The sequence below is a fragment of the Bacillus rossius genome, chromosome 7 (assembly GCF_032445375.1).
Source record: "Bacillus rossius redtenbacheri isolate Brsri chromosome 7, Brsri_v3, whole genome shotgun sequence".
In the NCBI taxonomy this organism is placed as follows: domain Eukaryota; kingdom Metazoa; phylum Arthropoda; class Insecta; order Phasmatodea; family Bacillidae; genus Bacillus; species Bacillus rossius.
In genome coordinates this window covers 53,992,418-54,013,240 of record NC_086335.1, presented here as the reverse complement: position 1 = coordinate 54,013,240, position 20,823 = coordinate 53,992,418, and the positions used below count along the sequence as shown (strand labels likewise).

Below are 20,823 nucleotides of genomic sequence, written 5' to 3'. Positions count from 1 at the left end.
GGGGAAGATGGACAGGGTGGTTTTCGATACCTCATGTGGACAGGAAGATAGGGGTGGCTATTTTGAAATTGGATGAAGCAGTAAATCTCTTCTTGTTTTTAACATAAATTGTGCAAAATTTCAATTAGATGTACCAACATTATGTTTTAAGGGATGAGAATGGAGGATGGGGTGGAATTTAATATTTTCCATACAATGTGCACACTTGCAAATAAAATTATGCCTGGTATGCTTATTGTTGTAAAAAAAAGTTGTCGAGATGGGGGGGGGGGGGGGGGGGGGGGAGGTCTCCCCATGGTAATCATAATTTCTGCCTCAGGCAAAGGTAAGCCTAGATCCGTTGCTGGTTTTTGGCTATTTTGAAAGACTCTGAAGTCAGAACCCATGTATAAAACATGCAATATTTTTTGAAAATTTTTTTTAAACCCTTTCTGAAGTGTAATTTAATTTAATGCAGGAATGCATACTTCAAGCAGACTAATTAATATCAGGTGTTTAAAAACCACTGCACAAAGTTCATTGCTTGTTAGATGGAATTGCAGGTTGTAGCTTAGTGCTCTGCAAAAGACGTACGGTACAGGTAATGAGTGAAGCTACTCTTCAAGTCGAGTGTTGTGCTACATTATACGCTAATCCACGAAGATGCACTCGTTAAAGAGAGTGGGGAGCAACGTTCATTGCCGGAGCTAGTAAACTAATTGCCTCGACTCCTAACACCTTCTCCCGTGAGGAGTTTACGAGCTTCTTGGAATAATTCACTTACTACAGACAAAGCTCTTAGTCGCTGAAACTGGATATGTGTTACTAAGTATCTTCGAAGAAGGGAATCAATTGACGTCACAATATCGTCCCATAGGACTTTCCGGGAGTTTAATATGAAGTATGATGACTTGTGCTTTCATCGCATTTGCATCAGCAGATAGTGTAGAACACACAAAGACAACAGACACTATTAAAATGTATACAGCACAATTTCGTCTACTTAAGCATAATTTGAAGATATCACATGTGTGTTTCTATTGTTTCATATCCATTCTGTCCCTTAGTATGACAGAAGGGGGAAAAAAAGTACCCATAACATCTACATAATGTTATTGAAAAACACTTTTGAAAAGCAATTTCAGGTATAATTTTTATGGTGAACACAGATTAATAGCTATTAAATTACATAAAATAGTACATCAAACAATTTGAGTAGAGAAAAATTTACAGTATATACTGACATTGATGAATTATTTTAGTTTTTATTACATCAAAGGTCTAAGAATCAACAATAAACCAGTTACAGAGATATGATAGAATAAAATAATGTTGCCAAATTCAAGATTGTGGTTTGGGAATTTTAAAAATTTACTTTCCTTCCAACATTATCATTTTATTGTGGCTATTTATTAGTTGTACAACATAAAATATCAGTTTACCGATATTTGGTTAGAATAAGATTGATATTATTTTTATGATATTTTAAGCTTCTTAAAATAACTTTTAACATTGTTGAGTACTCTCAAATTGAATCAGTGAAAACAACTTCAGTGGAGTAAAATTCAGTTGAAAAATTGTTAAAACTGTTAAACTTGAGTCAGTTAAAACTCGCTGATTATTAAAGTGATTTAATGAAAATTATTTATATTGATTTTGAAGTGCGCCTTACTGCTTCGAGGCATTCATTAATAGTGCATTTAATAAATAAACACTTGTCGATAGCATCTAGGTGGTCTAGGTTTTCAGTGAACTATATTTCACTGACTGAAAACACTAATTAAATTTTCAAAGTGTGATATTACAGCATAATGAATAAAGTCATTCCTATTGAATGAGAGATGATATGGGACCTTTAAGTGCTTGGAACTTACAAATTTTGTCACACAGAATGTGATCAAGATCACAGGAAACCACCTTTGACTTAGGATGTTGTTCGACCTTGTAGGGTAGGAAGCAATGTAAAATGATGGTGGAGTTTTGGGAGTGGCTTTGGGTCAGGAAGGAGGTGGCAAGGGGGGGATAAGGGGAAGCAAATAAGCTAAAAAGTAATACTAGGTATATTTGTACGAATAACATGGGCGGAAGTGCGAGAAATAATTCAGGGTTGGCTCCCACATCTGTGATAAATTTATAATTTTATTTTAAAAATAGTATGTATTTTATTAACGGAATACATGCACATTTTCCTTTTTACAGTTACTTTTTTTTGCTGTACTTTAAAGACATAAAAAATATATATATATATTTTTTTGTGGGGAAAAACTTATTTTGACGTATAACTTGAAGTTAACTGTTGGTTAGAGGTAGCCCACCAATGATGGGGTTTTCTCGCAGTTAAGCATAACACATTACAGCTTCCCTGAATGCTACCACTAATCAACCCAATTGAAAAAAAAATATCCCAGTTCTGTAATTGCATATAATAATAAGACAGTGTTGCGCTTGTGAGAATATTGTGTTCATTGTGGCTGGCCCTTTATTGAAAGTTCCATTTTCAGATTGGTTGGTCTCTGAAATCAGCTTATTTTGGCTTTCATTAAAATTAAATACTTCGGAGCAAGAACTAGTGCAAACATGACACCAGAAAATGATTTTGTTAGCGGGATTCCTCAAAACTGTTAGTTAATTATTGGCTGTTGAATTATAATCCAGCAAGACACCTTTACTGTGGCTCAAATATCCCAGTATTTTAACGTCCATATAAAATTATAGCCTCAACTAACTAATCACACTTAAACAAAACATGTGTAATTTTTGGATTGCCCCAAACACCAGGTAATTAGAGCCATATTTGAGTTAGCTTGATAGTTAACACCACAATTTGAAGGATCTAGCAGTTTCACGGAACTGATGCACGAATGCACTTTGCGAAGCCTATTATTAATTGTATTATTATTTGTTTATTGAAAGTAGATTAGATGCGGAGTTTCAGGTGAAATAAATTATATGGAAACCACTTAAATAATGTAAGTTAATACTTGGTGTTCTAGCAGGGGCATACACAAAGGGGGGGGGGGAGAGATATATATATACTTCTACCCCCCTCCTCGCCTGAAATCTTATGAACAGGCAAAGAGATTATATTCCTCCCCCCCCCCCCCCCAATATGAAATTCCGCATATTCTCTTGGTTTGTGGTTAAATGAACACAAGTGAAATCTCTACTAAGCATAATCTTCACACCTACTGTGAATACATTCTTTGGCTACACTTTACGGAAAAATTGGCATTGCCTTAGTCTGTCCACTATTAGGCATGTATAAATCGCTAGAAAATGATACAAAGTTGAACAGGCTGTACAAAAAAAAAAGTTGAAAATGATTTCAGGGGCCACCAATTGAAACAACACTGGTACAGATTTTAAATGAGATCCAAGACATTGGAAATATTTTCCCTACTTTGCCAGCAGCTGGCTGTGTGTAAATGTGTACAGTTATCATCTGAGATGTTTTTCAAAAGCTGTTTTCCACTTTTTGATTTTTTTTTCCAGCATCTAAAAATATGTAACAAAATTAAAAATTTATGAATTCATCATGTTAATTTTTTATTTGTTAATAAAATGCTGTATTTAACTGTCTTATTTTAAAGTCATAATTCTGAAGCATGCATCAAAATAAATTATGTACAATTAAATTGACGGTTGGTAGTGAAATAGGGTTAATTTTGTTGTAATAATGTTATGAAAATAATGAGGTTTTATCTAGTAATACATGCACCAAAAAAAGGTTCAGTGTCAATCAAAGATACGTGTTGTTTGAGTTTGCAAAACGAGTGAGATCTGAACACATTCAGATGGGAAGCATACCAAATCAGAAATTATGAAACAAAGAATAAACCAAATACCTAGAAGACAGCCAAAACTCAATTCCAGAAGTTTTGGCTGATTAGTGTGGGCAGGATTGTTAAGGGCATAATGTCATAAATTATTTAGCTTGTGTCATTTTTTTTTGTTTATGATTTTAAGGAAGTTCATAATATAAACACATTTAGTTGTTATGAAATTTTTTTTTCTTCTAAAAAAGTCCTTACTTAATGGTATTTATGAACTTAATGGAAAATTGTTATGTCAGTCCAAGCATGTAATGAAAAACATGAAATCATGTGGTATACAGTTTCGGATAAACAGTTTGTATCCAACCTTTGTCTTGTACCTATGTATTTATCTTTAGCATATCATTCATATATCAATAAAAATTAGGGTTTTTAAGAACCATAAGGAACCTGAGGTATTTTTTTTCCTTCAGGGTTTTGGGAAAACCCAAATTTTATTGATTTCTGAATGATGCACAAAAAAAAAAAATAGTTTTTTAAGACGCAGGCTACGGACGGTTGGTCCAAAGCTGTATACCACATATTTCACGCTGACATAAAAACTTTGTCTTGTAAGTTCGTAAAAGCATGAAATAAGTAGGCTACATGATTAGTAAACAAATAAATATGGTTGTGCAATGGAAAAACGGTAAAATAGTTGGGGATGCCACCCCCGGCAAGGGTGGGAGGGGGTGAGGGAGGGAGTGGGAGGGGAGGGGAACTGCTCTACGACACGTGACACTCGTCCGCCTGCGCGTCCCTCATCTGCTGCTTGGCCTTCCTGCTGGAGCGGCGGATGAGGCTGCGGCTGCGCGGCTTGGGGCGGCCCACCTCGAGGCCCGACCCGCAACCGCCCTCGGCCCCGCCGCCGCCGCCCCCCGCCCCCGAGCCGGACGACTCGACGCGCGCCGGGCTGCAGCGCCGCTGGCCCTTGCTGCTGGCGCTCACGTAGGCGCTGGAGCGCCGCTTCAGCCCCGTTGCGCAGTCGTCTCCGCCCGCCGCCACCAGGATGCGCGACAGCGTCACGAACGAGCGGAAGATCTCCTTGATGTTGATGTCGTCCTTGGCCGAGCACTCGATCACCTTCACCCTGTGCGACAGACACTGCTGCTGTCGGTGGCGGTCGAAGACTGGCGAGCCTGAGCTGTACATCAAGTTCTGTCCCTGCCCGATTACACCCGAACAATTCACCTTCGGCCAACCTCGGGTTTATTTATATATATTTATATTTCTCTGTTTATTTTAATGTAGCTATACTAACCTAACTAACCGTCCATAGTGTTTTCAAGATTTTCCTGCGCAAAAATAAAACAAATACCGAAGTTGGCCGAAGGTGAATTGTTCGGGTGTAATCGGGAAGGGACAGAACTTGATGTACATCTTACGCTTCTCGTCGAAGACTAGGATGATAAACATGTAGGAAGACACGACTACCTTCTGTTGGTGGCGTGGAAAAATGGTGTTGGTGACAGTTGAAGTAACAGGGAAAAAAAAAATATCCTTCTATAAAGAAGGTTGAACAAATCACCTCACAAAACCTAAAAAAAAAAAATCTTCGCGAGTTTTGTTGTTATTGTTGTTGTTGTGTTACAGCGACTACAGTGTTAAAAACTTAACCATCGGATGGTATTTATCTTACGTAAGAGAGAACCTCATGCAGTTTGGCGTGATTGTTTCTTCACAATGACGTGTTTATTTCACCGCTGCACCCGGCTGCGCTGGTCGGGAGTCGGCGCCCCTTCTCGCGCGAGACAAAAGATGGCGGCCAGACATACCTAGTCTTTACAGTGCCCCAGCGAACCCGAATACGGCTTGTCCGGAATAGGAATGCATTAACGTGAGACATAATGAGACATAATATAATATTTGTGTGTGTGTGTGTGTGTGTGTGGGGGGGGGGGGGGATGTGAGGCAAAGTGTGTATTTTGCCCCCCACCCCCGTTTTAACAATATCAGTGCGGGGGGAAACTGCCACCTATGCACTCCACCCAGCACCCACCCCCCCTCATAACACCTGCACCATTGGTTTGCCAGTTTCTTTAAGCATTTTAAAACTTGTGATTACTTCTTTCTGTGGCTATTTTATTTTACCAAGTATATTCCAGGGTAGTATCACTATCATAAAGTTGCATTTGCCCCTGCAATACCCTCGGTATGTCCACCAATGTTTACGAAAGTGAGTATATACGGATTTATGTTGGTATCCGTGGGTCCGCCATCTTGACAACATCGGCTCGTGGGTGTAGCAGAAAAGTAGAACAATGTCACGGTTTTGACTTAGAATTCAAGTATGAAAACTTTTATACCCAGAGCCAGACCCCTCAAAATTGTGCTGAAATATTACACACACGAGAGCAGGCGCAGTATAAGGCCCGTTATACAATGGCACGGAAACGGAGACGCATCACGTAAACGGAGACGGAGACGGAGACGGATCCACCGAAACATTTTACCATCGCGTCTGCTGCTTTCACAATGCATGGAAACGTAAAAAGAGCACCTAATGAGATTGCATTTCAAGTTTACGAAATATTGATTAATTAAAAATTATATTACGCTTCAAGACCACAGCATGGGCAGAATTTACATTTATAATAAAAAAAATACACCAGAAAGTCAAAATAGAACACTAGATATGCTTGTATTTGAAATAATTTTTAAGGTATTTATAACATAAACAAACATGGTTACCACCACCGCCAAATACTCGGTGTCTATTGGTCGCAAAGAGCAACGTAAACGGAAGAGCTCAGCATCGCCGAGCTAATCCGTACGGGCCCTTCTCTTTCTTCTTGCTGTTATAAAAACTCTGTTGCGTGAGATCCGTCTCCGTTTGGGGGCGTCCATTAATTACGTGAGACGATTTTAGTGAAATGTCGTGAGGTATGGCTCAATTCCCCCCACACCCCTCCCAAACCCAGGTGAGATTTTTCAAAATGCGTATTATTGGTGTAAATACGTTAATCTGTGCTTGATTGTGTTGGATTTATTAAAAAAAAAATCATTATTTGCTTAATCATTTTTATTTAAGACTAGTATTTAAGAACAGAACTTAAGTCTAGAATCACAGTGAGAAAATCGAACATTAAAATATTTGAATGGGAACTCATGTGCGGGCCCAAGAGTGACTTTGTGGCTTTCGCGTAACCGCGATAAATTTTTTACTTAATTTACCACAGTTTACTCGCGGGGAAAAATTTAACGAGATATTTGCCGAGACCCCCCACCTCTCATCCACGTGAGGTTGGGTGAGATTGGGAAGCCTTCTTTTCACAGACGAGAGAGCCAAACGCCCGATCGTGCATCTTCGGTTTTTTTTTTGTTCATTGTAACTCATGATAACTAATGGTCAATAAGGTTAGGTTGGCTACATTATAAATACTTTAAAACATTGTGGACGATCGATTTGGTTAGGATAGCTACATTAAAGATACTGTGACATCATGTAAACGGTTTCCTAGCGCTGGATAGCTACATATTAAAAAGTGATTTGCTAAGCAACCATAAAATGATTTTACAGTATTTTTTTTTTAATGTAGCTATACTTATAATCAACCTTCCACAATTTTTAAAAGTATTTATAAATGTAGCTAACCTATCCTAATCGACCGCAAAATTTAATGCCACACCGGTTTATACAATGAGATAGAAGGGGGGGGGGGGGGAAAGCGAGCATGAACTTCGGGGAACTTCGGGTTTTGGCTCTCCCGTCTGCGAAATGAAAGCTTCCCGGGAGAGATTCGGCTCGACCAGGGGCGCAACAACTAAATTTCCAAAAGGGGGGGGGGGGGGGGCAATATACCTTTTTTATAAAGAGTCATCGATCCCCCCCTATTGAAGCGGGGGCTCCGGGGGTCCTCCCCCGGGAAAATTTGTATTTCAAGGTGGAAAATGGTGCTTTTTAAGCAGTTTTATTATCTAAAAATTGATTACACATCACTTTCTTTGCCCCCGTTTGCCCCCACTTCAAGGTTTCAGAAGGGGGGGGGGGCAAAATACCCATGCCCTCCCCCCCCCCCCCTGTTGTTGCGCCCCTGGGCTCGACCCCACCTGAACGGCCCCAACAGTGTTGGAACGGGGCGAGCAGAAGGGAGGCACGCACCTGAGCCGGGGCAGCTCGCAGTACACCCACTCGGACACGTCCTCGATGCACACCTCGCGGTGGCAGGAGGCCAGGTCCAGCTTGTTGCCCGCCACCACGATGGGGATCTCCTGCGGACACACCGCGCGCGTCCCACACTGCGTCACCCGACCGCGCACATCGGAGAAGCTGCTCTCAACCGCGCGTGGTGCGGCTTGAAGGCACCATCACACGATGCAGGCTTCCTTGTTAGTCCATTGAAATGTTACATGAGCTTTGCATTTTTTTTAGAGGACGCAATTTTATTTTTGGGACATGTGTGGGGGGGGGGGGGGGTCAATAGAAGCTTAACCTCAAGTTTGTGGGGTCGCCACCCTTGTCCCCCGGCCGCCATCTTGGAAAAAGGGGTGAAAACACTTTTGTTTTCGCGATATCTCGGAAACTATGCGTCTTACAAAAAATTTGTAAAGTCATAATTTGTAGCAAATTGTTTTGCCTACAAATATGTTTATATAACTTTTTGCCCTAAGTTAAAAATTAAAGAAGTTATAAGCAAAACAGTTGTAACGTTTTGGCCCTGACCCTAGCCAACACGTACAACTCCCGCGCCTCGCCACACCGCCAAAAGACTCTAATGACTCGTACCGCGAGCGCAGGCAAACCCCAAAAACAAATATTTGAATCCAAACCGATAGCAGACACAACAACACTACTAGTAAGATTTTGAACAGTGAGAGGGGACAGCAAGTTATAAAAAAAATGAGAAATTTATATGGCACCATTTAATAGTTAGATAAATATATCATAAACGGATTTCTCACAAATCGCCGCGAACCACTTCCAATACATACTGTATCATATAAAAAAATTACCGTTAAACTATACACAAAATACTTCATCAATTACTACCAACGGTATACTCTGATCTTATATTTCGGAGCTCCGAAGAATTAATATAATTACCCCAAAAAAATATTAACTATAAATATATATATATATATAACATATTAAAAACAACCTCTGACGCGCCAGGCATAGTACAACTATAAATATTAAAGGATAAACTTTTACATCTGATAAGCGTAATGTAACAACATATTAACACATATTAACATCTCACTAAATATCTTAAAAAATTTTATCTAGTTCCAAAATTTTGGCTTAAAACAAAAAGGCCTTTCACAGTTTAAGTCATAGTCTAACGCTGACGGTCTTTTCACTTCAACGACTGTCGAGTATAGTTATTTTTGCACGCGGAAGGTAACCAACTGCTGAACAATCAGGTTGCGTAGTAAGTTATTTAAATTTGCAAAATCCCAGCTTTATCATTTCTTGCTGCGACTAAAAAGGGTCAATGGGGCGGTGGCATGGCTGGCACTTACTTGCGATCCACGTCGAGAAGTCCGGTCACCTGGTACACTCACTTACTCACGAGCGTAAAATGATGGCGAATCATCACCATTAAACGTTGCCGGAGTTGCGAATTTCTGCTGTGACGAGTTCCCGTCATGCTGGTTCGGAGGTGTCGTCGACGCACGTATTTCCTCCTTAAAACATGCTCGCGATATTCACCAACCTCTTCACCGCTCACTCGCGTCCTACGTATACGGCTTCCCCAACCTTTTTTAAAAAGGCAAGCCGTTCATAATCGCTTCGTAGTGGAAGCATCACCACGGTCAACCCGCTTTATTTCGACACGTCCGCCGCCGGCTAGGCCCACGGGCCGACTCCCGATCACTCGTCCTCTGACGTCACACCCACTCCATATGTTCGCTGACGTCAGACACACAGCTCTTCCACCACGTGCGTTCGCCGCGCAGCGATACAATCGATGATGCTCTCGAACCTTCCAGACCAATATAATAACTAAAGTCCATTAAAATTAACAAATTAAGAAGACTAAATAAAAATTACAGTTTCATATATATATTTTACGTTAAACCAAATATAACAAACGTAAATCAAAATAAATTCTATTACTATTAATAAATATAAAAAGTCTACCATTTCTGCCAACATAAACCTTATCCAGGCCAGAGCTGTAGCAAACATGCTACACAGTGAGAAAATGATTATAAAGATTTTCGTTTTTGCTCTATAACTTTTTTTAAAAATTTTACAAATAAATTACCTCAGACCAATCTTGTAAATAATCTTTTGGGGAAATTTTTCCCTTATAATTTTTTTAAATTTTAATTCATTTAAAACGCTGTTACAGCTCCAAAATTGACCGGGTCCTCTAAAAAAAAAATGCAATATTCGGTCCTTAAATTATAACATTTCAAAGGACTATGTGAGGTCTTCCGCGGCAGCAGGCATCCATGGCTCAGTGGAAAGAAATAGCAGAGCGCTGGCCGTTCCCGTGGAAGATTTTGTAATCGACCCTGATCAAAACTTCTGTGGAAAGGTTTTCCAAAAAGATTGAAAGTAGGGATTGAGGTATTCCTGGTTAATTTAAAACGTTGTGGACATGTGGTCTGAAGCAGTTAACAGTATCGTGCGACAATTATGAGAGACATCCGTGTTCATACGATACAAAAAAAAGTATTAACTATCATTAAAAAAAAAGCCACTGGAGAAGGTAGACTTGGCCAACAGTTTTTCTGGAAGTTTCTAGCGGAGCCTGTATGAAACCTTCCATCGTGTGATACAGGCTTTAGCAAGAAACGCAAGAAAATTACTGTCACGCAAGTCACAAGACCACCAACCATACAGCTTAAAACTGCAGAGAAAAAATTTCCTCGTCATGCTTATTTTCATAAATAACTTTTTTTTTTTTTTTTTTTTTTTAGCTATGAACACGTGAGAAAAAGTTGATAATTTGATTTTAAAATCTTCATTTGCTTACAATGTACAATAGTTTAATAAGAATGCATTACGTTTGCATGTTAAAAAGATTTCGAAGTAATTAAATTTGAATACTTAAGGTTAAACGCAAAAACTTGAAACTGGCTGACGATTGAGGGTCTTTGTGACTAAATAAAATTTAAAATTTAATTATATAAATTCATGATGTAATTAGTAAACGGGCGGGTATTTGAAAACATCCGTTACTTAACTTTTTGCGTCTTGCGTTCCTCGCGTGGTTTATGAAAGTCGACAGCACGTGCCATGGTCCCCACAAGGGTGGAACTGGGTTTACCCCTGTGTCCAGGGCCCAGCCCTGTTTATTTTCGTCTCAGTGTGTGAAATAAATATACATACTCACTGTGGTTATTTTAAAGTAAAATAATTTTATAAATAAAGCTTAGTTTGGACTTAGAAAATAGTGACCGTAATTTTAGCCTGTATTTTCAGGTTAAATAACATTCTAAAAAAAGAGTGAAGGTAAGACATAACCATGCAATTATAAGGTAGCTGTAAAATTTGGGTACAGGGCCCATAATCGAATGTGGAGGCCATGGCACGTGCTGGTGGACCAGTTTTGTCGAAAACTGATGGTCGATCTTGGGCGATACAAGCACTTGTGATCGACACGGTTCCCGTGGCCGCCAGGTCAAACGCTCCGCTCTCAAGGCAAGCGGAACAACTCATTTTGACTTCAAGGTCGCTGCACACGGGGGGAAACAGTGAGGCAGGTCAGTCACGGGATGTAACATAATGCAGTATTTTTGGACATACTCCATAGCAGTTTTGCACTGTTTGTCATGGAAAAAAAAATTCCGAAAAAAAAAAATATGAAGATAAAAAAATTCACAGAAAACAAGACTGAATCAGCTGATGTCGGACAAACGGAACAAACAATGAAGCTAAACAAGTATTTATGGACAAAACAACGATGATAGCACGGACAAAAATTGTTCAACATATAAATATCATACAGCACAAGAATTTCGTTGAACGAACTTAGTCATGGAAAAAAAGATGGTTGTCTGTAAAGTCGGTTTACGGACGATAGTTTAACGTGACAACGTCATAACAAAACATGATGGAATGATTACATACTTTTATGAATAAAAATGAATAATTTTTATTTTAATAATGAAAGAATAAATACTTGAAAATATACTAGTAATCAGATTTTTAAAATGCAAGAATAATTAACCTTAAATGCCGAAATTGTTATTGTAACAAGCAATGAAAACCATATTAACTTTTCAATTCACTTTATAAACAGTATACGAAACAGTTCACGTGTAGATGACTTGTAATTAATTTTAAAAACTGGAATTTAGCTATAATGTTTAAATATAATTATGAACAAGTTTTCATATAATAAAGTGTATATCTATCATCAATTATATGAATTAACATAATATTTAGTCAATTTATTAGCATAACGGGACACAGCGTAACGGAACATTGTGCGTAATGGGACACTTTTTCGTGCGTGCAGCCGGCGTTCATCGATTTATTAGACGTCACGTCAAAAAAACTATTTTTGATTATAAATAAATAAAAAAAATGATTTCAGGAATTTTTTTTTCATGACAAACAGTGCAAAACTGCAGTGGCGTATATCCAAAAAACTGCATTAAATCAAAGTTACTCATTGCATGAATCATTTAAAGAACGGTATGTAATGTCGTGTAAAACGGGAGTGCCCCGGTCCAACCAAACAAATTCTCTTTGTCAGAGAATCGAACGCGCCACGCAGCCACTCTAATCACTCAATTAATTCTATGAACTATAAAAACTCTATACATAATACGTAAGTTACCGCGTTTATAAATACAGAGTAGGCAACTTAAGATATTTAATTAATTAAGCTGTCTGTCGCTGCCACGGAATTTTTTTCGTAAGACAAATAGTAGGCCTACCATTTTTCCGCAAACCTTTCCTCTTCTAACCCAAATGCATGCGTGTGGTACATAGAATAATTTATCGGAATGATGCGAAAATTTCACTATAAATTTCCGTTATTTAATTTTTCTAAACTTAGACACGATGTTTCGTTCAAACACAATAAATACTGTATTCGAAATAAAAATATGCTGTTCCACATTTCTTTACAGTGTCTGGTTAAATTTTAGCGTAGAATTTATAATGATGATTTGGTAAGATATTTTTAGTGTCGCCATGTTGTCTATCTTGAACTGTATTTGAAACGTCTATGAGAAAAGAGAAACGGGCTTGAAACCCCTTGCTTTTGGCCTGATTTTCGGCAGGGAACGCTAGTAAAGTACAGTACACTCCCGATTATCCGCGAAATTAAGTGGCAGGTCCACCGCGGATAGTGAAAATCGCGGATAGTCCGCAAAGAGCCGAAAATGGGAAACAAAAAAAGGAAACATTAATTTCAACTTAAAAATCTAAAAATGTATGTACAGTAAACGTTACAATTAACTGTAAAAAAAATTAATGATGCTAAAATTTTTGTATTTTTCTGAAATATTATGCACGCCAGCCTACTGCGTGAGTTCCGAGAAGGCCTGTGGCGTTTTACTGTATACTGCACACAATACACTCGTCAGTAGAGTTCAAATTCGCTCACTTGTAATAAAATACAGATTTACATATTTACATATTTGCTGTTTGTTTTTTTTTTCGTAGCATGCGCGGAAAATCCGCACCGCGGATCATCCGCCCGCGGATAATAGGGAGTTTACTGTACTGCCCGCAGGGGCGTAGTTACGGGGGGGGGGGGGGGTTAGGGATTCTACCCCCCCCCCCTTAGCCACCAATTATTTTTCTTATCTGAAAGCAAGTTAGCTCTCACCGGCCACGGGGAAGAGTAAGTAAGCGAGCCCTACCGATTCTCCTTCCCTTCCCCTACCCCTGTCGCGAGCAGAAGCTATAAGGTTGTGACGCCGTGACGGGTCCCAAGTTTTCAAATAACTTACACCTGTTGTATTTAACCGGCGCGGTAATTATAAGCAGGTGGTGACTGGATATAACTCTTCAAGCTAAACCTAATTGTTTCCAGGAAGAGGCCAGTTCTGCAAAAAAAACCCAACCATTTTTAGTTCCTTTTTTTTTTTGTATTGTCGAGCTTCGAGCATGATTTATGATTTTGAGTGTACGTGGACAAGGCAATTGGAGTGATTAAAATATCTTTAATTAATTTCTTACTTCACCACTCAAACAATTTTTTTTTATTAAAAGAAATTAATAATATTTTTTACCATTACAATATTTAAAGTTAAGTACCTACCGAAAACTGCTCAGATAGCACTATTTTACACCTTAAAAATCCAAATTTTTTCCCCGGGGGAGGACCCCCGGATCTACCCGCTTTAATAGAGGGTGTGGGGGGGGGTTGGGGGGGGGAGAGAAACATGCTTCTGAACACACCCCCCCAATACACAAATCCCGGCTACGCTACTGACTGCCCGTGTTGTCGAAATGCACCGAACAGTTGATGCCGTGGAGAGTTTCCCCTCGGGCTTTGTGAACGCCGCCACGGACAAGAGGGAGGGAGGGAGGGAGGGAGGGAGGGAGGGAGGGAGGGAGGGAGGGAGTGAGAGAGAGGGAGAGGGAGAGGGAGAGGGAGAGGGAGAGAGAGAGGGAGAGAGAGAGAGAGAGACCACGCACCTGGAAGTCGGCCCGCTGCTCGCGCACCTCCTCGAAGCAGCGCTTCACGCCGGCGAACGACGCCGCCACGGACAAGAGGGAGGGAGGGAGAGAGAGGGAGAGAGAGAGGGAGAGAGAGGGAGAGAGACCACGCACCTGGAAGTCGGCCCGCTGCTCGCGCACCTCCTCGAAGCAGCGCTTCACGCCGGCGAAGGACGCCGCCGACGTGGTCGCGTACACCAGCAGGAAGGCGTGCGCCGTGGCGATGCTGAGGCGCCGCATGGCCGGGAACTGCATGTCGCCCGCCGTGTCCAGGATGTCGGCCTTCAAGGCCACGCGGCCCAGGTCGTACTCGCGGTTGTACAGGTCCTCCACCGTGGGCCGGTACTTGTCCGCGAACGTGTTGAACAGGAAGCGCTTCACGATGCAGCTCTTGCCGACTCCGGCGCCGCCGAGGATCACCAGTCGGATTCTCTCGTAGTCGCTCATCTTGGCGCGGCTGTCATGTCCCCTCCCGCCCCTCCCACTCGGCGTCACCAGGCTGCCCGGGGCGCGAGGCGCATCTCACCCCTGCGACATGACGGGGAAACCACACCAACCCTCCAACTCCCTGCTATCTTTTGTTCCCGCCCTGATCGAGTTAGCAACCCTCACGCCGGCTCGCAATCAAGCCCCGCGGCAGTTCGGACGAAGTAAATTGGTAAAGTTCCGCCCGCGACGGCGCCGAAGAAAGGCCGGTTTCGCTGGCTCGCGTCTTGTTTACTCACACCTCACCGCGCGCACCTGGTGCGTCCGGCAGGCCGCCTGGCGTTCGTTTCTTCCTGGAACAAAACACTTCTGCGTTACCTTGCCTGACATCACGTTCAAAAACACACACCATTCATCGCATCAACTTCTACACCGTACACGCATACTCTCCGTGCCTGAATTCCATAGTTATGAATTAAAAACAGTAGCAAGAAAACACTAAACAAGGCCGTGAGAGAGTATCACTATTACGGGAAGCCAACCAAGAACTAGCACACAGCACACTGAGAAAACAGTTTTGTGTTTTCTGTGAAAGTTATGTAACGGTCGGTAGGCATTATTACAAATAAAATTAAATAAATTCAAATAAACGTTATAAATTATTTTTTTTGTTTTGTTTAAGCATGCTGTTCATAAACTCACCTTAAATATTCAAAGGTTTTATTCCCTGTGGAATTTTGAGGTAGTGTATGTACTACTTACAACTATATATAAGTCTAAAGGGTAACGAAGTAATGCTTGCGTCCTAACGTTCTATGGATATATTTTTTTCAATGCGTTGTAGGCCAAACCGACGCTTCATGGGCAGTTACAACAAAATGGGTCTAATATTTTTTCATTAGGTGATCTTTATCAATAGAGAGGTATAACATATTATTAAGAACGAGACCAGACCTCGAGGCCAGGTTCGGAGCTGGCAGCCCTGCACGGCTATGTGCGGTCCGCTGACGTAAGGCATACCACGCGCGCCTGGCCGGATTACAAGGGTCGTAGCTACCCCCACTCCCCCTCTCCGCTCCCCGCGCATCGTCCTGCCTCGGCGCTGTTATCTATCGCTGAGCAGCCTTGGGAATTCCGCGGGCCGCCGCGCGGAGTGACGTGAACGAGCGCCGCCTTTCTTGACGGTTCCCAAAATTCCGTTGGAAGACAATAATTCTGAAGTGAACAATTCTTTGTTGAGGGGGGGTTACAATTTTCGAGCCCTACGAAAATTCCGATCGCGCGTGAGGGGAAAAGTTAGGTACGTGGTGGGGAAACATGTAGAGGAGGAGAGTGCGTCAGCGGCGACGCCACTCCAACGCATGCACTAGCGGTCGAATGGGAAGACTCCAAGGGATTTGGGGGGGGGGGGGGGAAATAGAAACGTAGCGTAGCATTGATGCTACGGAATTATCGTAACGCAGCTCGTGTTTGTCTACCCCTCGGTATTTTTATTATACCCGCATCATTAATATTATCAATTATTATCCTTTGTTCAATAGAATAAAAAAATACTAATTAATAATTTATCTCTATCCATACCTAATAAACAATAAGTTTCACTTCTGCAGCGCGTGGACTCCACGAGCAGACTTTTTTTAATTAACTCTTTGAGACACAGTTTGTCATTTTCTAATAAATTATTTTTTATTTAAACTAAATATTTTTTATAATATATTTTATGTGGTAATAATCTTAAGCTCTAATTGTAATACATATCAATACATAATTTTCAAATTATACTATATAATTTAATATATATTTTTTTCTTCACATCCCTAAAGACTGATTAAGACTGGAACACTTTCAAAGTTTAATTAATTCACGTATCATTAAGATATAAATTGTCAACTTCAGTTGACTTCATGAAAGTCTGTGGTTAGCGGGCGAGGCGGAACGTCATGGAGATCGGGGAAGCCCTTGATGGATAAAAAAAGAGAGGAGAATAGCTGGAGGAGTGACATGGTGACGCACGGGGAGTTCGGAGGCAGCGCGGGAGTTTTAACGAGAAGTTTCAGTTTCAACTCCGCGACGGTTACGTCCCTGAGCGGTTCAAAGGTGGCAGACGGACTGCCCTCCCTCCCTCGTGGTGGGGAGAGAGGTAGACGGAGGAGGGAGGAGGAGTGGCGGTGACAGCTCGTCATCAATACACGGCCACCCCAGGCGGCTGGCGGGGGATGAAACTTCCCCCAAGTCCGTCTCCCCCGCCGAACGCACCAACCAGCCTCGCGGATGGCTCGCTCTCGTTGGACGGTCGATAGCACCTGCCAGAGGGTGGCGCCGGCTCCGGCCCCACGGGAAGCCTATGATGTACGTTCTATATTGCACATACCCGAATACTCACGTCGGCAAGCCTTCTTTCAACAGACGAGAGAGCCGAACGACCGATCGTGCATCTTCGGGTTGTTTTTTTTTTTTGTTCATTGTAAACAAATATACAACTCATGATAACTAATGGTCAATTAGGTTAGGTTAGCTACCTTATAAATACTTTAAAACACTGTGGACGGTTGATCTGGTTAGGATAGCTACATCAATGATAGTGTGAAATCATGAAAAACGGTTTCCTAACCCTGGATAGCTACATATTAAAAAGTTATTTGCTAAGCAGCCATAAAATGATTTTACAGTATTTTTTAATGTAGCTATACTTACCTAATGTAACCAACCTTGCACAATGTTTTAAAGTATTTATAATGTAGCTAACCTATCCTAATCGACCGCAAAATTTTATGCCACACCGGTTTATACAATGAGATATAACAGAAAAAAAAAGCGAGCATGAAATTCGGGGAACTTCGGGTTTGTCTCTCTCGTCTGTGAAATGAAGGCTTCCCCCGGCCCTACTGGCCAGCAACATGGCGGAACCCCTAGCCCCCCACCCCCCAAGCCGGAAGGGGGTGGGGAGGGGGGCTCGACCGATGCGTCAGGGGATCCATCACTCCCAACACCGCACCCCCCCCCCCCCTGCATAAGTTGGACTCCCAGCGAGCCGTTTCGCCCGTCCGTCAGTCAACAGGCCGATCCACACGTCCGTCATTATATTTTGACACTTGAATGCTGCCATTTAACTGCCCATTTTAGGAGATAATTTCCCTTGAAAAGATTAATTAGTTTGACGATCATGTACATTAAAAACTTATAAATCATTAAAAAAATATATTCTTCTCTATATTTATTAAAATATATTTTTCGAGTTACCGTACGATATTAATTACACCATTGTATCTCGCTAAATATATATTTTTTCAAATATAAAACTTAAAAAAAATGTAAAAAGACAAGGAATAAAACAAATTATGGCTGCAGCTAAAAAAATAAATAAAAACTTTTAAAATAAAGGCAACGGCTTTCGGACAATTTTTAAGGTTATAATCTCACCCGCACGTCCGTCGACAGATATAATTTTCCGGGCCTTCTGATTGGCTTGAGGTCACGCGATTGACGGACAGAGTGGGGGGGGGGGGGGGACTGACGGATAACTGTAAGTCCAGCCTCACCAGTCGACAGCAGCAGCGCCCCCGGTACTTTGTTCTGGGAACTAAAAGTGGTGGTCGAGACAAAAAAATATTAAGGTTGGAATCCAATTAGATCGATCAGGACTTCTCGGCTCCCATAGTCGCTGAAGTCTGAATTGCAATGGCCCGTTACGTCCGTCCGTCCGTCCGTCCGTCCGTCCGTCCGTCCGTCACTCTTCCGTCCGTCAGCACCACGCAGCCACCCCTCCCCGTCCCCCTCCTCTCACCACACACGCACGCACGCATCCGTTCCGAGCAACCCCTAGAGATGATTCACCATCGAGACAACACGAGTCGTAAACTCGGAGCATAATTCATGTCTATTGAGGGAGGAATCGGCTATATCCCACAGACAGAACAGACAGGAACCACACCCCAGAATTCAGTTGGAGTTATTTGGGGAATACAGGAGGGTACACAGCTGGCTGGCAAGATGGAGAATCGAACCAAAGTCCTCCGGAATGCAAGGCCAGTGTCTCACTACGGCGCCCCCTTTTTTTTTTTTTTAAAAAAAAAATATTTACAACTTTGCATACGATCTTAAACATATTTGACAATTACATGTTTTGCTCACATACTGAATGCTTTTCATTTGTGCTAAATTACCAAATTAATTGTTAAAAACAAAAAAAAAGCAAAAAAGAAAATAACTTTTAGGCAAGAAAGTTATTATAGAGTTTAATTGAAATTAAAATTATTGCATCCAAGTTACTTAATATAAATTATAAATTTAAAATATAAATTATAAATCCACTTGAACATACAAAAAATCATTCTGCCACCCCCCTCAAAAAAATCTATTATGTAGTCAAGCCAAGTTTAACTATATCTTTTCCAAACGAAAAAAAAAAAAATTCTTTCATGGAGTGATTGCACCTCGCTCCGTGTAGGGAGACGTCGTAATTTAGAAACACACAGGATAGAATTGTTCACGTTATGCATCTTCCTCAGATATGTGGTTCCAACTTGTGATAGTTCTAAGTTGTGAGTTTCTAAGCCATGATATTTCTTAGTTGCGTGTTTCTAAGTCATTTGAGTAATAATATGTATTTTTCTAAGTTGTTACAGTTTTTAGTTATTATTTTGTAAGAAACGACTTTTCTAAGTTATCATCGTTGTAACTTACTTCAGTTCTAAATTGTGGATTTTTTTTTTTTTTGAGGATTTTAAGTTTTGACTTTCTAAGATGTGTGTGGGGTGCGATATTTCCGGACATGTCGCAGCGAATTCAGCTCAATCAGAGCAGCCATTAGTAGGAATTGATTTTGTTCACGTTCCCAGCACATGAATGAGAAACACCTTGAATTGCGCTCGACCTGACAAACATGCATTTACTGAGCGATTGTTTTCTAGTTACCCGCCTTCGAAATCCTTCGTTGCGTAAAATACTCGCTCAGTGTAATCACTCCTGGCTCGCTAGCTCGCCCCTCGCTTTGGTCCAGCGAATGAGGTTGAAAATTGTGAATTTTTCTCGCCACTCGCTGTCTGTCGCTTCGTTTTGATTAAGTCCTTGAAGTTTAAATAAACAGTTTACTTACAAAAATTGTTTGTTAAAAAAAACTGGTATTGTTTTAATTTAATTTTAGACTAAAAAATAATAAAACGAATGAGATAAGCTTTATGGTCATGTGGTTAAAGAATGAAAATGTTACCTCACAGCGAACTCTCGTGAGCGAGTAAATCATGTTTCACACGCCAAGTGACACCACTCGCTGAACTAGCGACACCGGGCATGCACGCGCCACGAGAAGCTAGTAAACTCGCCCAGTGTAATCTGTGCTTGGACGTAACTGGTCTGTTGCCAGACGTCAGACAGGCCTATACACGTGTTTCAATCAGTGTGCTCCTGAATACGTTTTTGTCGTACGGAAGCCTAAAGTTTACGCCTGTGTTGTTCCCGAAAAGTAGTGCACAGATATGTTTTTGCTGTTTTCTTTTTTTTCCAGTCGCATATTCAGATTGCGTTGTCTTCTAATTATGTTTTCTCGTCCTTTTAGTTTTTTTGTCGGTATTTGTTCTTCTGATTCAATCCCTTTCGTGAAAATTAGTACATATTTTGTGGTCGATTAATTAAAAAACACTTATAAATCTGTCATATACCGTGACTCTGATTTCCAAAATTTTCTACATTATTTAGGTCATTATAATTCCATCACGGCAAACAAGTACTTAAACACAAAATTAAGAATCCGTATCACACGTCAAGTTTTTATTTTTTTATTTTCTTGTCGTTTCTATTTATTCAAGGGCTAGTCCAGTAATTTTATCACGATGCCTTTCTCGCATTTTGTATTCCGTAACAAATTTCATCGCCAGATAACTACTAAGTGATACTAACTTGAGTGACATTTTAAAGCTCTAAAATAACATAAACATAAAAATATCGCAACACAACAACAAACAACTCAATAGCGTAATTGTGTCGAATTTAATAAGGAATCTAAGACAGAAGAAAAAGTGAACTAACAACCAT

At 40.8% G+C, this 20,823-nt stretch overlaps 1 protein-coding gene across 1 annotated transcript; it reads right to left on the bottom strand.

The window, feature by feature from the left end:
* Window positions 1-3,103: 3,103 nt before the first annotated feature.
* Window positions 3,104-14,814, bottom strand: LOC134534037 (GTP-binding protein Di-Ras2). The gene is made up of 3 exons (XM_063371993.1): window positions 14,482-14,814; window positions 7,894-8,003; window positions 3,104-4,881 (listed from the first exon to the last, which is right to left on the bottom strand). The coding sequence occupies exons 1-3, from the start codon at window positions 14,812-14,814 to the stop codon at window positions 4,518-4,520; spliced, it is 807 nt and encodes a 268-aa protein (XP_063228063.1). The 3' UTR covers window positions 3,104-4,517.
* Window positions 14,815-20,823: the final 6,009 nt, after the last annotated feature.

Coding starts and splice junctions, on each gene's coding strand:
- LOC134534037 (XM_063371993.1), bottom strand. CDS start 14,814: ATGAGCGACTACGAGAGAATCCGACTGGTGATCCTCGGCGGCGCCGGA. Junction 8,004..14,481: donor AGCAGCGGGCCGACTTCCAG/GTGCGTGGTCTC, acceptor GTGTGTCCGCAG/GAGATCCCCATCGTGGTGGC. Junction 4,882..7,893: donor TGCGAGCTGCCCCGGCTCAG/GTGCGTGCCTCC, acceptor TCTGTCGCACAG/GGTGAAGGTGATCGAGTGCT.